The following is a 19458-nucleotide window of genomic DNA, read 5'->3' as shown; positions in this document are numbered from 1 at the left end:
AATGATCAAATACAGATGGCAGTAAAGTAAAATAAATAGTAACATTAGTGAATAAAGAATTGTTATACAATTTAATAACAGATAACTAGCCTAGCCTACTTTAGAGTTTTTCAAGCATTTTCATTAAGTAAATACATAATGTTCCATTCCTGGGTCAACGGGACATTTCAAATAATAGACGATATTATTTTCATATTTAGCACCAGTGAATTTATGCGCATTAATTAATTGCTATGAATGCTACCTAATGAAAGTGCTATGCTAGGCTTATAATGCTGAGGCATGCACCTGGCTGACTTTGGAGGCGTAACCCTGAATATTTGGGTAATCGTCACGCTTATAAAACTAAGAATGTACAGCCTTCGCTCATGAATTTATTACGTACACAACACAGAGCAGTGTAGGGGTAGTGGCTTAAGCGTGCGCCTCTCATCCATGACCTCGTAGATTTGGTTCTCGGCTGTGCACCAATGGACTCTCATGTCATGTCCATGTGCGCATCACATTCGCTGGAAAGGTTAAGGAAAACATCGTGACGAAATCGGTTTGCCTTACATATATATAGTTTACGGCGTGTGGCAGGTACAGGAGGCTGAGAATCCACTTGCCTATTACATTGACAAAATCCTGAAACAGAAATCTACTAAAAAGGTTCCAAGGCAACGTCGAATCCTGCATCTCGCTCGCATCTCGAAGCTTCGTAAAGGATTTCGATTTAAAATAATACTAACAAAAAGTGATTTTTAACTGGGATGGTAGTACATATTTAAAAACGTATTTGGGTTTATATGAATAAATAATAATCCGCTCGCAATCATAATTTTCTGCAGTGAGTAGTGATACCTACTGATATTAATTTTTTCATATTTTTTTTTCTCATAAAGGTAATTAAGTATTATCGAGTGTCCACCTGGCGATATCATTTTAAACTCGAGTGGCATACTTAATATCCGTATGAATAAAAAAAATCTCTTTAAATATTTCAAAAAAGCATCCTTAACACTCGTCTTATTTTTTTAAATCTATAGCATAAAATTAATACGTGTTTCGCTACATTATTTGTATTACTAATATATTAGACTAGAAAAAATATCACCGTAGTTATGTGTAAGAATTCTTTTGTTCCAATAAATAATCGTCGAATACGATACATTTCTTCCAATAAAACTATCATAAAGTTCCGTTCACCTTGTTTCAATGTTTTTTGCTTGAGCATGCGAGGTTATAGAGCGGTATGTAATAGATAGATTTGAGGCTGTTTTTGGTATATAACACGATGAGTCAACGTTTGGAATTATACATGTAACATTGGCTCAAAGAGATAACTTTTTAGCTTTAGGTTTAATATTGACTTGCTACGTCAATATAAAAAAAAGATAAAATTTACATTACATTTACAACGTGTTGGAATAGTAAACCATGGATTGGATTGGATTTAAAGGCCCGTAGGAGGCTCCGACATGACCTCACGGATTCTGATGATCCAATCACGATAGCTAATGACAAATAAAAAGCCGCCCGCGCGGCATAGAAACGTCAAAATCAGATTAGGGTAAAAAACGCCTTCACCGGGGAAGACGAGGACCTTTAATCAATACTTCACTCTGGCGGGCTTCCGCCCTGCCAATCAGGTGATTTACCACCCCGCGAGGCTCTTAATGACAACAGCGAGATCCACTAAAAAAATATTTATTAACTAAAACAAGGGCGTAAAGGGGGCGAGAGGAACCGACATGAAACTTTTCCTGACTCTTTTTCGTTAAGTTTTTCTTTATATTTATAAGGAACGCCAACCTTTACTTGACATATTAAAAAAATGAAGTAGCCGTAGTTATTAGTAAAATAGAAGTACACACATTATAAGAACAATTCAAGCACGTAGTCGATCACTATTTTTTATTTGATTATCTTTTCATTTAATCATTGTTCAAAACTATAACACACGTTTTGAGTATAAATAGTATGTGCCCTTACTAAAATTTTAATACATTTTGTACGCTCTATCCGGTTAACTTGTCTATGGCGCCTATGGCACGTGGAGCGCTATTGGCATGGCTCACTTACGACCATGTCTATAACGAGCGCGGTTGCCAACGCTGCTGCCCTTGCCGCGGCTGGTGCAGGCAAGAAAGCCGCTCAGGTGCAGTTGCAGGCAGAGATCAACACGGATGACGAGTGGGCCAAGTTCCTTAATAGAGATGGACTACTTGGTAATTTATCTAACATTTAAAATACAGGCTAAAGTAAACATATGCTTCAGTAAGATTTACAGAGAAGGCGCAGAGGGCTAGTATTACTTTGAACGATTATAGTATTATCTGCATGTAGATTGTTATTATTTTTTAATTTACTACGGATTAGATATTTGTTAAGCTCTCTATTATAAATTAATATATGTTAAAAAACACTGTGTACATATTTTCATCGATTGAGACTTCCGTCATTAAAAAATCGTTCGATTAAGTTCTTTGAAGATATTATTTTTGATAAATAATTTTGTTGGCAGTAATCGATGTATATACAGAATGGTGCGGCCCTTGCATAGGAATGGTCGGTAATCTGAAGAAAATTAAAGTCGAAATCGGTGGAGACAACTTGCAACTCGCCATCGTAAGCTTATTCACTTATACTTTAGATTCTTATAAAACTTAGATATTTGGTTATTTTTCTTTTAAAGACTATTCTTATTAAGACTATGGCTGAACTCATGTAGTATGCAACTTAGGGTTCTTAAAGATAAGAGCGCATCAATTACTAAAAGGCCATCAACGCACTTGCGAGTCTCCTGGCAGTGTGAGTGTCCATTGGTTTAATTTACTTACCATCAGATCAGTCTTCTACACGATTGCAGTAGAAAAATTTACCTGGGGACACGTAAGAGGAAAGGTTCTAAATAGCAAACTCCATCGGTATAGTTGTATTTGGGCTGTACTTAGAAATTAACTCTAGCCTGCTTGCTTGCCCTTGTTCCATAAAAAAATATAACTCTGGCCTGCTTGTTTGCCCTTGTTCCATAAAAAAATGATATTGCGTTTGATTTGAGATTGCGTCGCGCCTGTATTGTTGAAGATGCTGGTGACGTATCAGAAATGGACGAAATAACGACTGGTTAAGTTAATTTATAATTTTAAATTATATAAGTTTGTGTTTGCGATTTAAAGGCAAAGGCGGACACGATAAGCGATCTTAAGCGATTCAGAAATCGCAGCGAGCCCACATGGATGCTTCTTTCAGTGAGTAAAATTATTTTAATAGTTAACACAAACTACAATTTATTTCAATAGTTCTAGTATCATTTGGTTTGCAATTTGCATTTTAAATGTTGACCATTATATAATGCGTAAAAAATTTTCATTTTTGAGAAATCTCTAATTATTATTGAAATATAATAAAAACACGTCCTTTAATAAATCGGTTTTGGCCTGTCAAAAAATTTCATGATACATTTTTTTTTCTTTATCGACAATCCATGAACTCACACAATTCTTTCTTATATAGGCAACAATAATAGGAATTTCATATATAGATTTTCTTTAAACCGAGATAAAATAAAACCCGTAAAAGATTGATAAAACCGAGGATTAAACTATGTTAAGGCAAAACGGCAATTTAATGAGGCAGAAGTTTGAAACTTTAGCAATTACCATCAGGCTACGTGTTTTATAACAAAAAGCATTTAATCTTTGTTTTTTTTACTTGTTAAAACTATGTAATTAGCAGTTCAGATATTTGAAACAAAGATAATATATTTTTATTTAACTAAGCAAAGTAATGTTTGTTTTCTACGTTAGCTCAACGTTGTGTTAAATTATGTGTTATATGTAAAGTTGTAATAAATTTGTTGTATCAATTCTCCTAGCACTTGTGATGTAAGGTATCTACTATCTACATACGAAGCATACGTGAGTGTGATATGAAGAGGAATATCGCCGCCAAAGTATTGATCAAACATTAATTCACATAACCACACATTGTATTTCATTGAAGCTAATGCTCTACTTTTAAGTTCGTTCCGACCTATTTTTAACATAACCTATTTCCTGACAAATGCTAAGGTAAAACCTTAGAATAAATGACTATCAGTTAATTAATTAAATATATCATATATTTTAGTTAGTTTAGTTAGGCACTTAGTTGAATGTAAGTGTAGATCATATCCTTACACCCTATTTAGCATACTACTGTATGAACCTTTTCTATAAAATCGAATAAATCAGTGGCGCTACAACCTATTTTAGGTCTTGGCCTCAGATTTCTGAATCTGTTTATTTCTAAATGTTTAAATCTAATAGGCAAGTAGGTCAGTCTCTAGTACCTGACATGCGTCGTCGACTTTTATAGAATATCATAGACCCATATGACATGTCGGTTTCCTCACTTAATCCATACATACATACTACCCACAGAACAAGCAGCTTTTGAACGTAGTTTTTGGCGCGGACGCTCCTCGTCTAACACGTACCATTGAACAGGAATTGAAAAATGAAGAATTGGTGCGAAAAGGAGAGTTAGAGAGACCCCAACGGGCTCCATATGAGCTGACTCCACAAGAACAGGTTTGTTTGGAACGCGTTTATTTAAGTAGTAAAATAATAAATGTTGCAAAAATTACGAAAACATTTCCTATTGCAATAAAAACATTACGTGTAAAATACATAAATGGTTAATAATACGCAAGATTCATACAGCAATATCATTTAATAATTCTCTTATTGTATATAAAAATTTATTGATAAAAAGGAAGTGGCAACAGCCCAAGAAAAACGACTTCAAGCTAGAAGAGCTAAAGAAGCTGCAGCTGCTGAAAACTCCAGGGTAGCTCGACGTGAATCACGCGCGAAGCGACTCGAAGCTCATTTCAACGACATCTGCCCGGCACTGCTCACTCCACATGCGCAGAAACATCTCAGGAAGGTCGCCGATGCACTTGAACCGTTTGGTATGTATGATTGAGGTATAGACAATAGGTCTGTGCGAATGAGATATATTAAGATCTATTTTCAAATTCTGTCAGTCTGCTTTAAACCTATTCAATGTTGCAAAAATTTTACGCGCATATGAATACTTTAGCAACACTAGTTCGGGCAGTTGTTTTATAACTAATTTTAGTCAGTTCTCTATCCACTATATGCGACTGTCTAAAAAAATGTGTGCGTTTAATAGTGGAACGTGTGTAACATAAGAAGTGAAACTTCTTTATGACCTTATTTTTCGAAAAAGGATCTACTATATGCAACTTTATAGAAATTGGTTAAATAAAATAAAATTAGATAAAAGTTTAACAAAAGGCTTATATTATAGAAATACGAATCCAAATAATACAATTATTTTATTTAACCTTATTACTACTAAGACAGATATTACAGAATTTAATTAGTTGTAATAGAATTATTACTATAATTGTTTTCGTTGGAGGTGCTGGTGAGATGTTGGTAATGCTTTATCATTGTTTATAATATGTACCGTATACAATAATTTTTCATTCCGCACTGGCTTAGCCTGAGAAATGGCTGTTCTGAATACTTTGATAGGTTTCAGACTAAATTTACTAAGCATGTTCATTTTAACGTCAAGTATTGATTTTATTCCGTTTTTAAATTCTTCTTTTTTAAGTTATTCTTCTTTCACATTTAAAACTTGATTCTGCGTCCTGCGATTTCGGATCCAGTTAATTAATTAGCTGTTGTAAGATTTGTTAAATAATTAATTTTTTACTATATTTAACGATACATTGTTTTATTAGGTGTCATTGTGGCAGATAAATGCCCCTTAGTTCTAAATAAGGACGTTCTTAAAGTACTCGCTATAGAAGATGAGCACTTGGCATCAGAGGCGGCGGCTGCAGCACTGATCGACAGGCCTTCACTAACTTTGCTACTAAAGAAGCTACCAGACAAAGAAGGGAATGTTATAGGTACACAATATATAACTTCTATTTTTTAGCACCAATTTTAAATGAATATCACTTGAACCTGGAGTCGGTTTTGTTTGCAGAATTATGTCGATCGGCCCTTTTCGGGGATGGTTTATCAGAGGAAAAGGAACCGAAAAAATTCTTGGCTGACGAGCTAGAACTTCATTCTGTGCCAGGCATGTTTGTACCGGCAGACCGACACCAACGAGCCGCGGCAATGGATTTACTTTTTCCAAAGGTATGTTGTCTTTTTTAAGTCTACTAGCTTACTACTAGTCTACTAACTACTAACACATGGAGTACTGTTCTCACCTCTATGACTCAACATCAGGTGAGCTACCTGCCCGTTTACCCCCTGTACTATAAAATAATATTGGCGACGAAGAAGATAACAGTTGTAATAATAATAATAATAATAATAGCCTTTATTTCCAAAAAACTTTAAAATAAGGGGACAATAAAACGTCATTCACTTAAGTTTTGGTTTGTCCACCGTTGGACATAGGCCTCCTCCTTCCGGTTCCACTCGCGTCTGTCGCGGGCCAGGCGCGGCCAGGTAACCCCGGCGACTGCGATGATGTCATCTGCCCAGCGTCGGCGTGGGCGCCCCTGCGGCCGGCTCGTGCCGCGCGGGTACCAGTGCAGCACTCTCTCGCTCCATCTGTTGTCACTTGTTCTTGCTGTGTGCCCTGCCCAACGCCATTTCAGGCGGCACACCATTTTTGCCGCGTCTATTATTTTTGTTCTTTGTCGTATCGCTGTACTCTTTACCCTGTTTCTGAGACTTAAGCCTAACATGCTCCTTTCGGCTGATCGTTGAAATATTTGAATTTTCTTTATTAATTCAACTGTGATAGGCCATGATTGGCAGCCGTACAACAGTGTAGGTGTCACAACTGAGTCCATCACTTTTTTCTTCAGTGATAGACTCATTTGAGACTTAAAAATATGCTTGTGTGACCAATATGAAATCCAGGCTTTTTTAACTCTTCTCTCTACCTCCTCTATATAATGGCTTTTAAACGAAATATTTTGGCCAAGGTAGACATACTGGTCGACGTATTCTATATTTCTATTGTTGACGGTTATACTATATTTTATGCCATTTGTCATTATACATGTTTTTTCAGGGTTCATTTCCAGCCCACACTCTTTACTTATGTCTTCTAGGGTACGCAGCATGTATTGTAAGTCTTCATGCCTTTCAGTTATTAGAACAATATCATCTGCGAACCGAAGATGGCTTAAATTTTCGCCATTTATATTTACTCCTAACCCTGACCAATCCAGCTTTCTGAAGATAAATTCCAGAAGTGCGATGAATAAGTTTGGCGACACGGGATCGCCCTGCCGAACACCCCTTTTCAGTGGAAACATGTTACCTTTCTTCTCCAACTTCACTGTGGCTTTACTTCTTTGGTATATCTTTTCTAATAAGTTAACATATTTATTTTCTATTCCTTGTTCTCGTAAAGCTAACCAGAGTTTGTTATGTAAGATTGTGTCAAATGCTTTGGAGTAGTCCACATAGGCTATATATACTGTCTTTTTGTACTCCATGTATTTTTCAATGACTTGTCTAAGTGTGAATATATGATCTAGAGTTGAATATTTACTTCTAAAACCAGCTTGCTCTCTTGGTTGTTGGAACTCTAGTTCCATCTTCATTCTGGTAAGGATGATATTTGTAAAAAGTTTGTAAGTGGATTGCAATAAACTTATAGGTCGGTAGTTATTGATGTTCATTGGGTCTCCCTTTTTATATAGTAATGTTATTACAGATGTTTCCCACTGTTTAGGTATTTTTTCTTGTTTTAAAATTTCATTGAGTAGTTCCGTGAGAGGTGATGTTAGAGGTTCTACTATTGCTTTAAGTATATCATTAGTTATGTTATCATCTCCAGGGCTTTTTGCAGATTTAAGTTTCATAATGGCATGCCTGATTTCACTTTCCAGTAGCAAAGGGGTCTCTTCATTTTTATAACTTTCTAATATACCATTATTACTAATATCTAGTGGTTGATTTTGCAAACTGTACAGTTCTTTGTAGAAATTAGTGGCTATATTTAGTATATTATCTCTGTTTGTTATTGTTGCGTTTGTACGACTTTTTAGTGTTTGTACCCATTGTTTCGTATTATTTATGCGTTTGTTTCCTCGTTTAACTGTTGTAACACACAGCAAAAGAGTTTTCTAATAGGAAAAAGCGTAAAAATGAACACCAAATGTACAAACGTTTCACTACGCTTTCCACAGAGGGCCTAACATCTGTAAATACTATGTGTCGTTGTGCAAAACACTAGACGAACTGTACCCTTAGCCTTTATTAAACACTAACCCAAAAACATAACATAACAGTAATTGATATAATCTTACCTATAACAACTCCAGGTAGGAAATCTGAATAAAAATAATATATATAATTGACGCGGTCTTATTGTAACCCAAAATTACTACTTGTCAATTACTTATAATGTTTGTTTACGTAGATGGTGGGTTCCCTAGTTGAGCCTCCGACGCCAGCAGAGCCTTCACATTTACTCATGCTCTTTGGGGCGTGGCAGCGTCGAGCAATTTTATCCGTCACCCTTACTCAAAAGGTTTCTAACCAAATACTCAGATACGGATTTTTTGCTGATGCAAACATTGAAGAACCTAAATTGCTGGCTAAAACTATTGAAAAGTACGAGGAGAGACCAGAAAAAGACTAGTAAGTGTATTCATCATTATCAGCATATTTATTTAAAATGTTCTACTTTATCTACTTAATCTTCACAGCTATTGTGAACAGATCTATATCTATCTTTCCACTCCATAACCATTTCAAATAATTACTGTTCAGTTCAGAAACCATAGCATTAATGGTAAGCGTTGGAGTAGAAGAACCAGCCTTAGTGGATCCCAGCGAAATACAGAACGAGCCACCAGACGCCCTGTTGACATTAGGGCCGCTCCATGTTAGCGAGGACACAGTGGTAGGGGAAGAAGAATGCAGGAGATTCTTTCCACCCGGATATAGTGAACCAGAACGCAAACCTAAACCTAAGTCTAAAAAGAAGAAAAAGGTTCGTTAAAGTTACGCAACGCCATGGCGAAAATATGCCAATAAGATTAATTTACTTTTTTTTTTTCAATTACATATTCAAACTAAGTTCTATAGGTTGTCATGTGTAAGTTGGCGTGTGGCAGAAAAAGGTACTAATTTTGACAGTTGTGTTGACAGTTCTAACAGCTTGGTAGCCTCACGTGTGTCGGTGCTAATAATTTGTGTTTTAAAGTGTAAAAATCATTACGAAACATGCCAAAAGTAGTGCGGAGTGCAGCTAGAGAAATTATTCTAGCTGTAAAACGTTTTTGTGAAGAGGAGAAACGTAACAATGGGCCGATTATTCCATTTCAACAAGTGAATGCTCGAACAGCGGCTTTGACAGGTAAAGTATTGCCAGTTAAAAGTGATATTTATATCCCCAAATTTAGGGAAAAATAATAATTGCTTTTGAAAGTAAATGTGATTGATGGATAACTTAAAATATTTTTTGTTTTATTTAAGGTGTTTCTGAAAGAACCGTGAACCTCTCTGAAAACATGGAACAGAGAATCCATAGTGCATTTTCCAAAATAACTGCTGAAGAATGGCAGAAACACTGTAATCACGTTATAAATGTTGAAAATAATTATCGTATGACAGACAACCGCCTTGAAACAGTAATGGAACCATTTTTAATTGATTTGAATAGCAGCGACTCAGATTCTTCTGACACAGATGACTCTGAAGAATTCATGGAAGGAATAATGCCTCTAACAGACCATAATTACTATAAAAAATAATTTTTTGTTATTAAGTTTTTTATTTACCTTTAATGTAATATCTAAGAATATCCATCAATCCAAACTAAACAAAAAAAGTGGCAACACAGAGGGTTGTAGGAGGCGCCGCCACTGGAACGCCAACTTATACTTGACAGTCTATATTACAGAAAGTTTGCCACAGTGTGACTGTGGTGACGATAGTGTAAAACGTAAGACGAAATATGAGACGATATCTGTGATTGAATCTAATTGGAGTAACAGAATGACGTATGCGGTCTCACGTCTATGCCGTCATAGACTAGGAAGTAGTTGACTAATCACAATCAAACGGTACTTGCTTTTTTTGCTATCAATATCACGCCCCGTATTTTTTTCAGAAGCGTCATGAGACCAGAGATGAAGAAGACGAGATGGCTGAAGTATCTACCGAAGTACCCGAGGATGACATCATAGATGGCTCCGCTGAGGACGGTGAATTAGAGGATGAAGGAGAGGAAAAGGAAGAAGATATTGCCCGCGGTGAAAAGGAAGATGACAGTCAGACAGTCCTCGATAAGGCGACCTCCCCACCACCCACGTCTCACTAGTTTATGTTCTATATTAAAATAAGATTTTGCTATTTTTCTCACATTAAAGATTACATCTTTTTCTATAGATACGTAAATAGATCTCAGTACTCACGATAGTTTCGCAAGCACTCTCTTGTTTCTCAACCCCCTGTAGAACTTAGATTTACTAAGACGATTATTAAGTATTATATTTTAATATAATATGGTCTTTAACTTTTAAGAAAAAATATTTTTCAAGAACCTCTTAATATAATCAAGGTTTTTTATAATTTTGCCCAAGTGGCATAAAAAGCCAAAGATCATTGGTTCGAACCTTCGTGCGCATTCAACACTCGCTCATACGGTGAACGAAATCATCGCGAGGGAACAGGCATGCCTTAGTCCCCCTTAGACCTAATTTTCTGATTTGCTGGTGTTTTTTTCTGCTTTAAATACCATATGTTTTAATTGTATTAAAATTTTTTTTTTGTAAAACTTATGTTTACCATTCTCGTCAAACATTTTAGATGTAAGATTTTGTAAAATAATCAGTAGTCTTAGAATTATGTATGATGTCGTATACTCAATAAATAAATAAGTCTACAGACGCACAAGGCTGAACTATTTGCCTATTAGAGAATACAAATGTTCACGACACTGATCCGCCTACACCTGAAGTGTTGTAGCGCCTCTGTTTCTATGATATTCTAAGTTTTATTGATAAATAATCAGTTTCAATTATTAGGATACAACACATAGACACCACAAAAAGAAAATATAAAATAGTATTAAATACATTTAATTTATTGTTATTTATATTACTTATATTACGAGATGTGAATGATACAAAATTATTATATTCTAAAATTTGTATTTTATTTATATTTATAAATAGTCAATTATAATATAGATTTAACAATAAAATAAAATGAGTAACGACTTAATATTTTATTAGTTTTTGTGGTGCCGTCTCGCTTACACCACTGAGTCCTTGCGATTCCTGAAATATGACAAGTACATATTTTTACAAACGAAACGGATAAATGTTTTATAAAATTTTTCAACAAATTCTTGATTAATATCATACTTTGGGGACACTTTAACAAATTAACAAAAACAATGTATATTTAAATTAATGGAAAGATAGATTTGGATACGGCATATTTGGAACAAATTCCGCACGTATATTATTCGAATAGAAAAATTACACCTAATGTATTGCCATATGTATTAAATACATGGCAATCTTTTACCATATATAGGATAGATGTGGCAATTTTTTGATCAATTTGAGATACATAGCATATATAAATGGCAATAACTTATCATATATAATACATATATGTGGAAATTACTTACCATATATAATGGTTATCATGATGCGGCGCTCGCATAACGCCGACGCCTCCTCCCAGACGGCGATAGTTCATGGCTCCACAAAGCCGCCATTGATTCGATTCCGGGTCATACACCTAATTGTAAAAGTAACAAATTTAATAATTACCCAATTAAAAGAGAGTTGATAATAGTGTAGTTCAAAATTGTTCATCCATAACAACACCTAAACTTATATCGAAATTCATGATATTTCAAACTGTTTTTTATATCCCGTGTTTGACATATTTGCCAGAGTTCAGATAGAGATAGAGATTGAGATATTACAACTGGATTAAAATAAGCAACAATTCAATGAAATACAACTTCAAAAAATGATTTCTTATTTATTAATTTGAATAAATATAATAAGTTATGCAAAAGACACTAGAACAACTTATACTGAGTACCTTGCCTTGGTGTACGGAGTACCGCACTGCAGTACATATTAACAATATATTAATTACCTTTGTCTTTGTGTCAAAAACCAATAAGTCATACGCAACTCGCAAGCGCTACCTTTGAATAACACCAAAACAAAATAAAAAAAACTAGATAAAGTGTTTTTAGTGTTCAAAATTTTATATAGAACATGATTTTGACGATATATTTTATTGAAAGCCAAGTAATCCGTCAGAAAAAAAAATTAAAAAATTACATTAATTTAAAGTTTTACATAACTAATTGTTATTATGGGCCGTTGCGCACCGAGTTTTCGTGCTAGGATAGGGCCTTAAGTGCTAATCGTATTTAAAATATGTACCTCAATAGACTTGAGGTAGGCGGTTCCGTCAAACCCGCCGACAGCGTACAATTGTCCGTTGACGACGGCGAGCCCAACTCCACTACGCCGTGACGTCATCGCCACTACGGGAGACCATGTGTCTGTTGACGGTTCGTACCTGGAAGCCAACAAATTTAATAGGTTAACACAGACACAGACACACACACACACACACACACAGCTCATAGCTGAGGACATAAGGCTGAACCACATTTGAGCACCAGCGGGCCTTACTTTGTATGAACGCATTTAACATTGCTCGTACCGCGAAGGAAAACGATACTAACATGCATATAGGCGGTGCCTTACCACAAGAATATTATATAGATTATTTCTATATAACATTAATGAGTGTATAAAACAGTTAAATTTCTTTTAATGAAACATATTTTCGCGTTTTCTATCATATTAATTTAAATTATTACTGACAACTAAGTTTATGTTTTATAACTTTATTTCGTTATTCATATAAACTATATCTACTCACTCTTTCTATGAAATACTGTTTAATTATGTTGAAAAGAGACATACAGACAGATGCTGTAATTAAAACGAGCATACATATATTATATATGGCGCATAATATAGTATATACCGTTCAGCGGACGATAACTCCGTGCAGTCATCCCTTCCTCCAACAGCATAGATCTGACCATCAAAAACTGCGCAGCCGAGATGTTTGCGCCGGGTAGACATTGCAGCTACCGCCGTCCATTTGTTAGCACGGGGATCGTATCGTTCTACCTACAGAATAATTCACGATTTTACATACAAATATCACACAATAGATAATGTGAGCAGACTAGGGGTTTAAAAAAATATACATATAACATACCGTTAATTACAATACAGCATTACAGGTTTTATACTCGATTTAATATGTTTTTATATAACGCTTACCTATTTGATAAGAATTCTTAATTTCATATTACTTCTTAGTAATGATTTTGTATTATAAAATCTCTATCTATGGATTTAAAAAGTCAAATTAAAACTTCATAAATTCAAGAACCCGCCAAAATGCAAAATGGCGTCACACAAGTCCCTATGACTATAATCATGCCAATAAACAAACGTCAACTTTTTAAATTAAGTCACTAACAATAACTTTTCTTTTTTTTTCTTCAAACTGATTCCTATTCAGTAAAAAATAAAATTAATAGAAAAAGTTTCACTGATAAAATAATTATATCATACATGAGTGTCACTTGTACATTTCCTGCGTTTATGAGAGTTTTAATAGATAGGAAATGACCAAATAGGGCAGGAATATTTAAGGCTTGCACTGACCGTATTGAGAGGGGACTGTCCATCTGACCCACCCACAGCGTACAGGTATCCACCCAGCACTGCTACGGCCACGCCCAGACGGCGGGTCGTCATTGCTGCGACCTGGAATTAAACGTCATAATTAACCTGTAGTTAAAAAAATTAAAAATTTGTTACTCAGAAAGCTGACTTACAAAAAATAATCTAGGAACTTCACTAAAACCAATCAATTCATTCCTGATATTTAAGATATTAATTTATTAATTATTTTAAAAAATATGAAATCTCACAATGGAGGAGTTGTGAAAATCGTAGTAAATTAGATTATACTTATAAAGATATAATTAAAAATACTGACTATCGCTAGGATGAGGGAAAAAACTGCTAAAAATTACATTTCTTAAAGGAAAAAAAATATTGTACCTTGGTCCATCGATTCTCCTTGGGGTCGTACCGTTCCACATGGTTAAGGCACTGTACGCCATCCTGTCCACCCACAGCGTATAACGCGCCCTCTAACACCGCAACGCCAACTGACGTACGACAAGATGAGGTCGGTGCGACAGCGCCACACCACTATACAAATGTATCAATAACAAAATTAGTTTATTCAAATATTTTTTTTAAATTATTTAATCTGTGTAATCTGTTTTGGCTTTGTGTATTGTATTTGTATTTTGTATAATAATATGTATTAAGTAGCTGTTAGATTACTTATAATTAAATAAATAAATTATCGCAAATATAGATCGCTTACGAAGCTTTGGGCCGTATATAACAAGTCATACATTCTCAGTCCCAGTTTGTTTTTATAGAACTGTGGGCGAATGGGGAGGTCTAAAAGGTAATCTTGAAGGTCCCTAAGTCTAATTGGTTGAATTTTAATTACATATTTTGAGCCTTTGGTAATGCCAAAAATAAATAAAATGTCTTTAACGAATATATTATATGCGAATTTATTATATTTTTTAACGAAAATCTCACAGCAAATGACATCTCGAAAAGGATGTAATAAATAATGCTTTAATGTCAATTAGTAATAGTTAATTACTATAGTTTCAATGGGCTTGACTAGTATCCTAATATATATATATATATATACATATTAATCTCTGTAGAGCATTGTTCATATACCAAGTGTTTTATTGAGATTACATTAAAATGGTCCTTCGAGCCGGAATATACCTGGTTGGTTTGGGGATCATATCGTTCTATACTATTTAGGTAGCTCTGGCCATCATGTCCCCCTACTGCGTACAATAAATCATGAAGTACGGCTACGCCAACGCCACACCGTCGTTTGCTCATGGGCGCGACCATTTTCCAATCACCACTCGCTGGCTCGAATCGCTCTACTGAAGCTATTGCATCGCCTGAACACCAACCGCCCACAGCGAATAGAACTTCGCCTAAAACAAATAATATGCAAGTTGAACTTCATCTGGTAGAATATTGCAAAATGATTGAAACATTTATTATTTTGCAATGAATTTCTTAATATGTATTATTGTCTACATTTAAAATGGTGATAACATTAAGGCAGTTACCTCAAACTTTCATAATTATTTATTAAATATATTAAAAAATAACTTCGCTTCATATAATCGAGACAATTCCAGCAAATAAGATGTCAACTTCAGTCAACTCAAAAAAAATATTTAGACTGTATTGTTAGATTTATTTCCTATTAAATAAAAACATAAATTAATTTCGTATACAAATTTATGGTTTTGTTTGTTACCAACTTACCTCTTCTGGTGGGCTTTAATCAACTTACCTCTTCTGGTGGGTTTTCGAGGTCTGGTTCTTGGTCCCTGCATTAAGGGTCTTTCTTGGGGAAGTAGAAGGTAGTTCTTGGCCTCATCAAGGAGGTCCCGGCAAGCGTCGTCCGCTCGTATCAGCAGCTCGGCAGATACGGTCCCAACAAGGAACTTTGGACTTAGTAATGGCAGTCTTACATGTTGCAGCACCTGAAAAAATCATGTCTCTTTATTTAATATCATATCAATTCCCAATATTATGTAAGTGATGTAATGAATTAGCGTATTATCGGTATCACGAACATCGTTTTCAACTTATCACATTCATTAAATTTTTAGGTATATAATTTGATTGTGTAATATAGTTGAAAAAAAACAAAAAAAAAACCTGAGCTAAGTGTTGCCTCCTCTCAGCAACGTTATACTTGACCCATGACATAACGGCCTGGAAGGTTTGCTCTTCAGAGCGGACATTCAGCTCGTCAGAAGAGACAATGTCGATCAGCTGTGCCGCTGGCAGTAAGAGGAATTCTTCACTTTCCATTACCTAAGGAATATACATTTCAATAAGTCCAATGCAAATTTCAGATATTTCACACATAATTGTTCACCCTTTATACCTTCTAACTATTGCGATGGAGGCAATGTATTCCTTCACCATAAGTATAAACTATTACCAATATAATTATTTATACGCCTATATATAATAACTAGCGGATCCGACAGACGTTGTCCTGTCTATACGTCTTTAATTTGAAAATTTCAAACTTTATTTAATAAGCTAAAACATTCTGGACCATTTTGATGAAAATTATTATTCAAATGTTATGACAATATCTAACGATCCAGCACATGGTCTACAATAACACAATGATAACAAAACTTTTTTTTTAATTTGATCGCAGCGCTAACTGTCGGGACAGACTAAAATTAAAATTCGATTATATTATTTAAAATTTGACAGTGCGCCGTCTGTCGGATCCAATGTAAAACATTCCAAAATCAACAACTACTAATTAATTAAAAAAACATTGTCCAGCGGACAAAATTGTGAATCTAAACCATTCTCGAATCTCCACGAACACACACGAAAACTTTCATCAAAATTGGTCCAGTCGTTTAGGAGGAGTTCAGTCACATACACACGCACACAAGAAATATATATATTAAGATTAATTCGGTTTTTTCTCATTTCTCTTCGGACACTTAGGTTAGCTCGAATAAGTCTTAACAAAATTTAAAAAAAGTTGAATTATAGTTTTTATTTATTATTCCAAAACTACAGATTTCGTAAATTTTACAACTTCTTTAGCGTCTTCAATGTAAATAAATACAATTACTTAAACTGTAGTCTGTGGCGAGGTCAAAAAATACGAACTTTCCACTTGTTTCATAATTTATATGGCTTCAAAGATATTGCTTTAAAAACACACTACGATTTAACACGATGAAAAGACATTGAAATATTTACAGTGTGCCAAGGTTAATTCTTTTAAATCATATTTAGAGCATAAGCATTTTTTTTGCTTCCGCGTCTATGATTACGTATTACACTTTTTAAATTAATGCAAGTTGGTCTCGGTCACAATTACTTTTTTGTCATTTATTTAATAAATAAATACAAAGCAAATCAAAATGTGATTTTGATATGTACACATAACTTGAAAACGTGAGCTACATGTCTTAATTGTATTATTTACTTCTGAAATACATTATAACTTAGAAATAATTTGTATTTAAACAGGATGAAGAATATTTATATATATATTTTTTTTTTATAGAACAGGGGGCAAACGGGCAGGAGGCTCACCTAATGTTAAGTGATACCGCCGCCCATGGACACTCGATGCTAGAGGGCTCGCGAATTAATAATTTTATATATAATATAATTTTTTATAAATATATTACATATAAAATTATATTATCGTTCATGTATAGTGCATACCTCAGGAAAGTTTTGCTGCGTGAACTTATCAGCAATACGTAAAAGGTCGCGGCAGGAGTGCGTATCGGCAAAGGCGCGTATTCCAAGGCAATTCGAACAATCTAGTTGTCTTTTGAGGAACTCGCAGCACACTTCTTGTATTTCCTGCAGCTGTAGTAGGCAAGCTGCTGGTAGGAGCGCCTACAAAACAAAATGTATGTATAGAAGAAATCATGTAACGCTGTAAAACGGTAAACTGGCTGTTACACATCACCTGCACATTGCTCTCTTCTACAACAATATGTGCAGTGTAGCAGAATTCAATCAGCTGCTCCATAGCATGCTCGTCTACATCACGAATGGTGACTTCGGTGGCCCGAGATTCCGCCAGCTCGCCCGTAAACATTGCACGGAAATAAGGGCTGCATGCTGACAGTATAACCCTGTTAATCCATACGAATACTCTGCAGTTTCACACAAGAAACAAGCTTAAATTCTAAGGGTTTTTACAAAAAAAATTAAAAGAAAATAGGTGCTATGTATGCATACTTATATATACCATATACACAATATAGTAAAGATTTTTTGATGTAGGGAATATCAAAAATTAATTCTGATTTTGCAAAGTAAGAAAACCAAATTTGTCTTGGGGTAGGTGTGCAGAATCAAGTGTTAATAAGATGCACTTATAAATTTAAATAATGACCTGTGTGCAAAGAGCTTTCTATTGGCAACATTAAGGACAACATCACACAGCTCCCGATGGCGACGCAGAGCAGATAGCTCTCCAAGAATGGAGCGAGGGTGCTTTTCAGAAGTGTGGGACAGGCGCGCACCACCACCGCCCACACCACTTCCACCACCTCCGGGAGATCCGCCTTCACCCATCCTAGCAAAAATGTAATGTATAATAACATTATGGAGAGCAGCATAGTGCGTTTCTAAACTCAGTACTGTTTACTAAAGCTATGGTTATTTATATAACATAAATTTAATTTACCTATCAATAAATTTCTTTATTCATGTGTTCTGCCTGTTACCATATATCATACACACATACTAAATAAAATCAAGGTTTTAGAATTTCACTGTGAGCGATACTGAACAAGCATTGCATCACTTATAGTATGTATTGCCAAAATTAAATTATAGAAAGTACTTTATATGTTTTAACATTAAACTAGCTTTTACTGAAATGATTAAAATATTTTTTAAACTATGAAATTTGACAACATATATGTAATCATTCAGAATCAGAATCGGACTTAGAATCTTTGACAATGAAGAGAATTTTAAAACATTAAAATCATTGATTAAAATTTATGTCGTATAATCAATACAATGATATTATTTTATATTGATGAATGTTCATGCTATGGTCCTTATATATTATTACACAAACAAGTGTTGCACAAAAGCAAAACACTACTGAAACAATTGAGCAACAACATACATTCACTATTGACAATTTCTTTAGCAAGGAATGAATACCTTTTGTGCCCGCGCGTGTTTCCCAGCTGCAAACGCAGCGGGGGCGAAGCCCAGCCCCACACGGAGTCAATCTGTGAGCAACCAGCCCTCTTTAAGTTTTACTTCTTAGGACTACTTCCTTCAAAATATTACTCTTCATCTTGTACAAAGTCGTACTATTTATTGTCATGTCCGATATTAAGCATACAATAGGTTCGTAGAACCTGCTCTTTCATATGCACAATATTATTGTATTCGTTAAACCGTACTAATTTATGTGAATGGCAATGATCTATAATCACTTACCTTTGAGGTTTTCTTCACACTGCACAACTAAAATAATCCTCTTTGGAGGGCGAACAATTAAGTATCAGCCCCGAGGGCAGAGACCTAATTTAAATTTATGTAACGATACATCGATTTCCCAATCACAAAAATTTTTATGTTTACTGTTATGTTATACAGACTTTATGGATTGCTCTGGCTTGTACATTTACTACAATTGCCATTAATATTTACTGATATTGTAATGTATGTTTTGAAAGATGAGAGTTGACACTGACAATGACACAAACCAAGAGTTAAACAACACTTCAAGAAAGGGA

General features: G+C 34.8%; 2 protein-coding genes across 4 annotated transcripts; one reads left to right on the top strand and one right to left on the bottom strand.

Moving 5' to 3' along the window:
* The first annotated feature begins 1838 nt into the window (after nucleotides 1–1838).
* Nucleotides 1839–10315, top strand: LOC111004474. The gene is made up of 10 exons (XM_045629904.1): nucleotides 1839–2210; nucleotides 2507–2610; nucleotides 3162–3233; nucleotides 4407–4556; nucleotides 4741–4939; nucleotides 5744–5914; nucleotides 5995–6152; nucleotides 8404–8624; nucleotides 8757–8979; nucleotides 10102–10315. The coding sequence occupies exons 1-10, from the start codon at nucleotides 2069–2071 to the stop codon at nucleotides 10309–10311; spliced, it is 1650 nt and encodes a 549-aa protein (XP_045485860.1). The 5' UTR covers nucleotides 1839–2068; the 3' UTR covers nucleotides 10312–10315.
* An 809-nt stretch (nucleotides 10316–11124) lies between these two features.
* On the bottom strand, nucleotides 11125–19395 carry LOC110991290 (kelch-like protein diablo). 3 transcript variants are annotated; one of them, XM_022256605.2, is made up of 14 exons: nucleotides 19160–19395; nucleotides 18875–18945; nucleotides 18090–18272; nucleotides 17658–17826; nucleotides 17405–17584; nucleotides 15848–16006; nucleotides 15477–15669; nucleotides 14885–15108; nucleotides 14123–14275; nucleotides 13721–13822; nucleotides 13026–13174; nucleotides 12410–12548; nucleotides 11632–11744; nucleotides 11125–11272 (listed from the first exon to the last, which is right to left on the bottom strand). In XM_022256605.2, exons 3-14 carry the CDS (start codon nucleotides 18269–18271, stop codon nucleotides 11248–11250), a joined length of 1788 nt encoding a protein of 595 aa, XP_022112297.1. In that variant the 5' UTR covers nucleotide 18272; nucleotides 18875–18945; nucleotides 19160–19395; the 3' UTR covers nucleotides 11125–11247. The 3 variants fall into 3 exon arrangements, with proteins under 3 accessions (XP_022112297.1, XP_045485781.1, XP_022112298.1); XM_045629825.1 differs by lacking the exon at nucleotides 18090–18272; XM_022256606.2 differs by lacking the exon at nucleotides 18875–18945.
* Between the last annotated feature and the right edge of the window lie 63 nt (nucleotides 19396–19458).

The sequence above is a fragment of the Pieris rapae genome, chromosome 10, assembly GCF_905147795.1.
Source record: "Pieris rapae chromosome 10, ilPieRapa1.1, whole genome shotgun sequence".
NCBI lineage: Eukaryota > Metazoa > Arthropoda > Insecta > Lepidoptera > Pieridae > Pieris > Pieris rapae.
This window is presented reverse-complemented; position numbering and strand designations above follow the sequence as displayed.

Coding starts and splice junctions, on each gene's coding strand:
- LOC110991290 (XM_022256605.2), bottom strand. CDS start 18,271: ATGGGTGAAGGCGGATCTCCCGGAGGTGGTGGAAGTGGTGTGGGCGGT. Junction 15,109..15,476: donor TCGAAAACCCACCAGAAGAG/GTAAGTTGATTA, acceptor TATTTGTTTTAG/GCGAAGTTCTATTCGCTGTG. Junction 11,273..11,631: donor CATGATAACCATTATATATG/GTAAGTAATTTC, acceptor GTCATATTTCAG/GAATCGCAAGGACTCAGTGG.
- LOC111004474 (XM_045629904.1), top strand. CDS start 2,069: ATGTCTATAACGAGCGCGGTTGCCAACGCTGCTGCCCTTGCCGCGGCT. Junction 6,153..8,403: donor TGGATTTACTTTTTCCAAAG/GTATGTTGTCTT, acceptor TTGTTTACGTAG/ATGGTGGGTTCCCTAGTTGA. Junction 8,980..10,101: donor AGTCTAAAAAGAAGAAAAAG/GTTCGTTAAAGT, acceptor TATTTTTTTCAG/AAGCGTCATGAGACCAGAGA.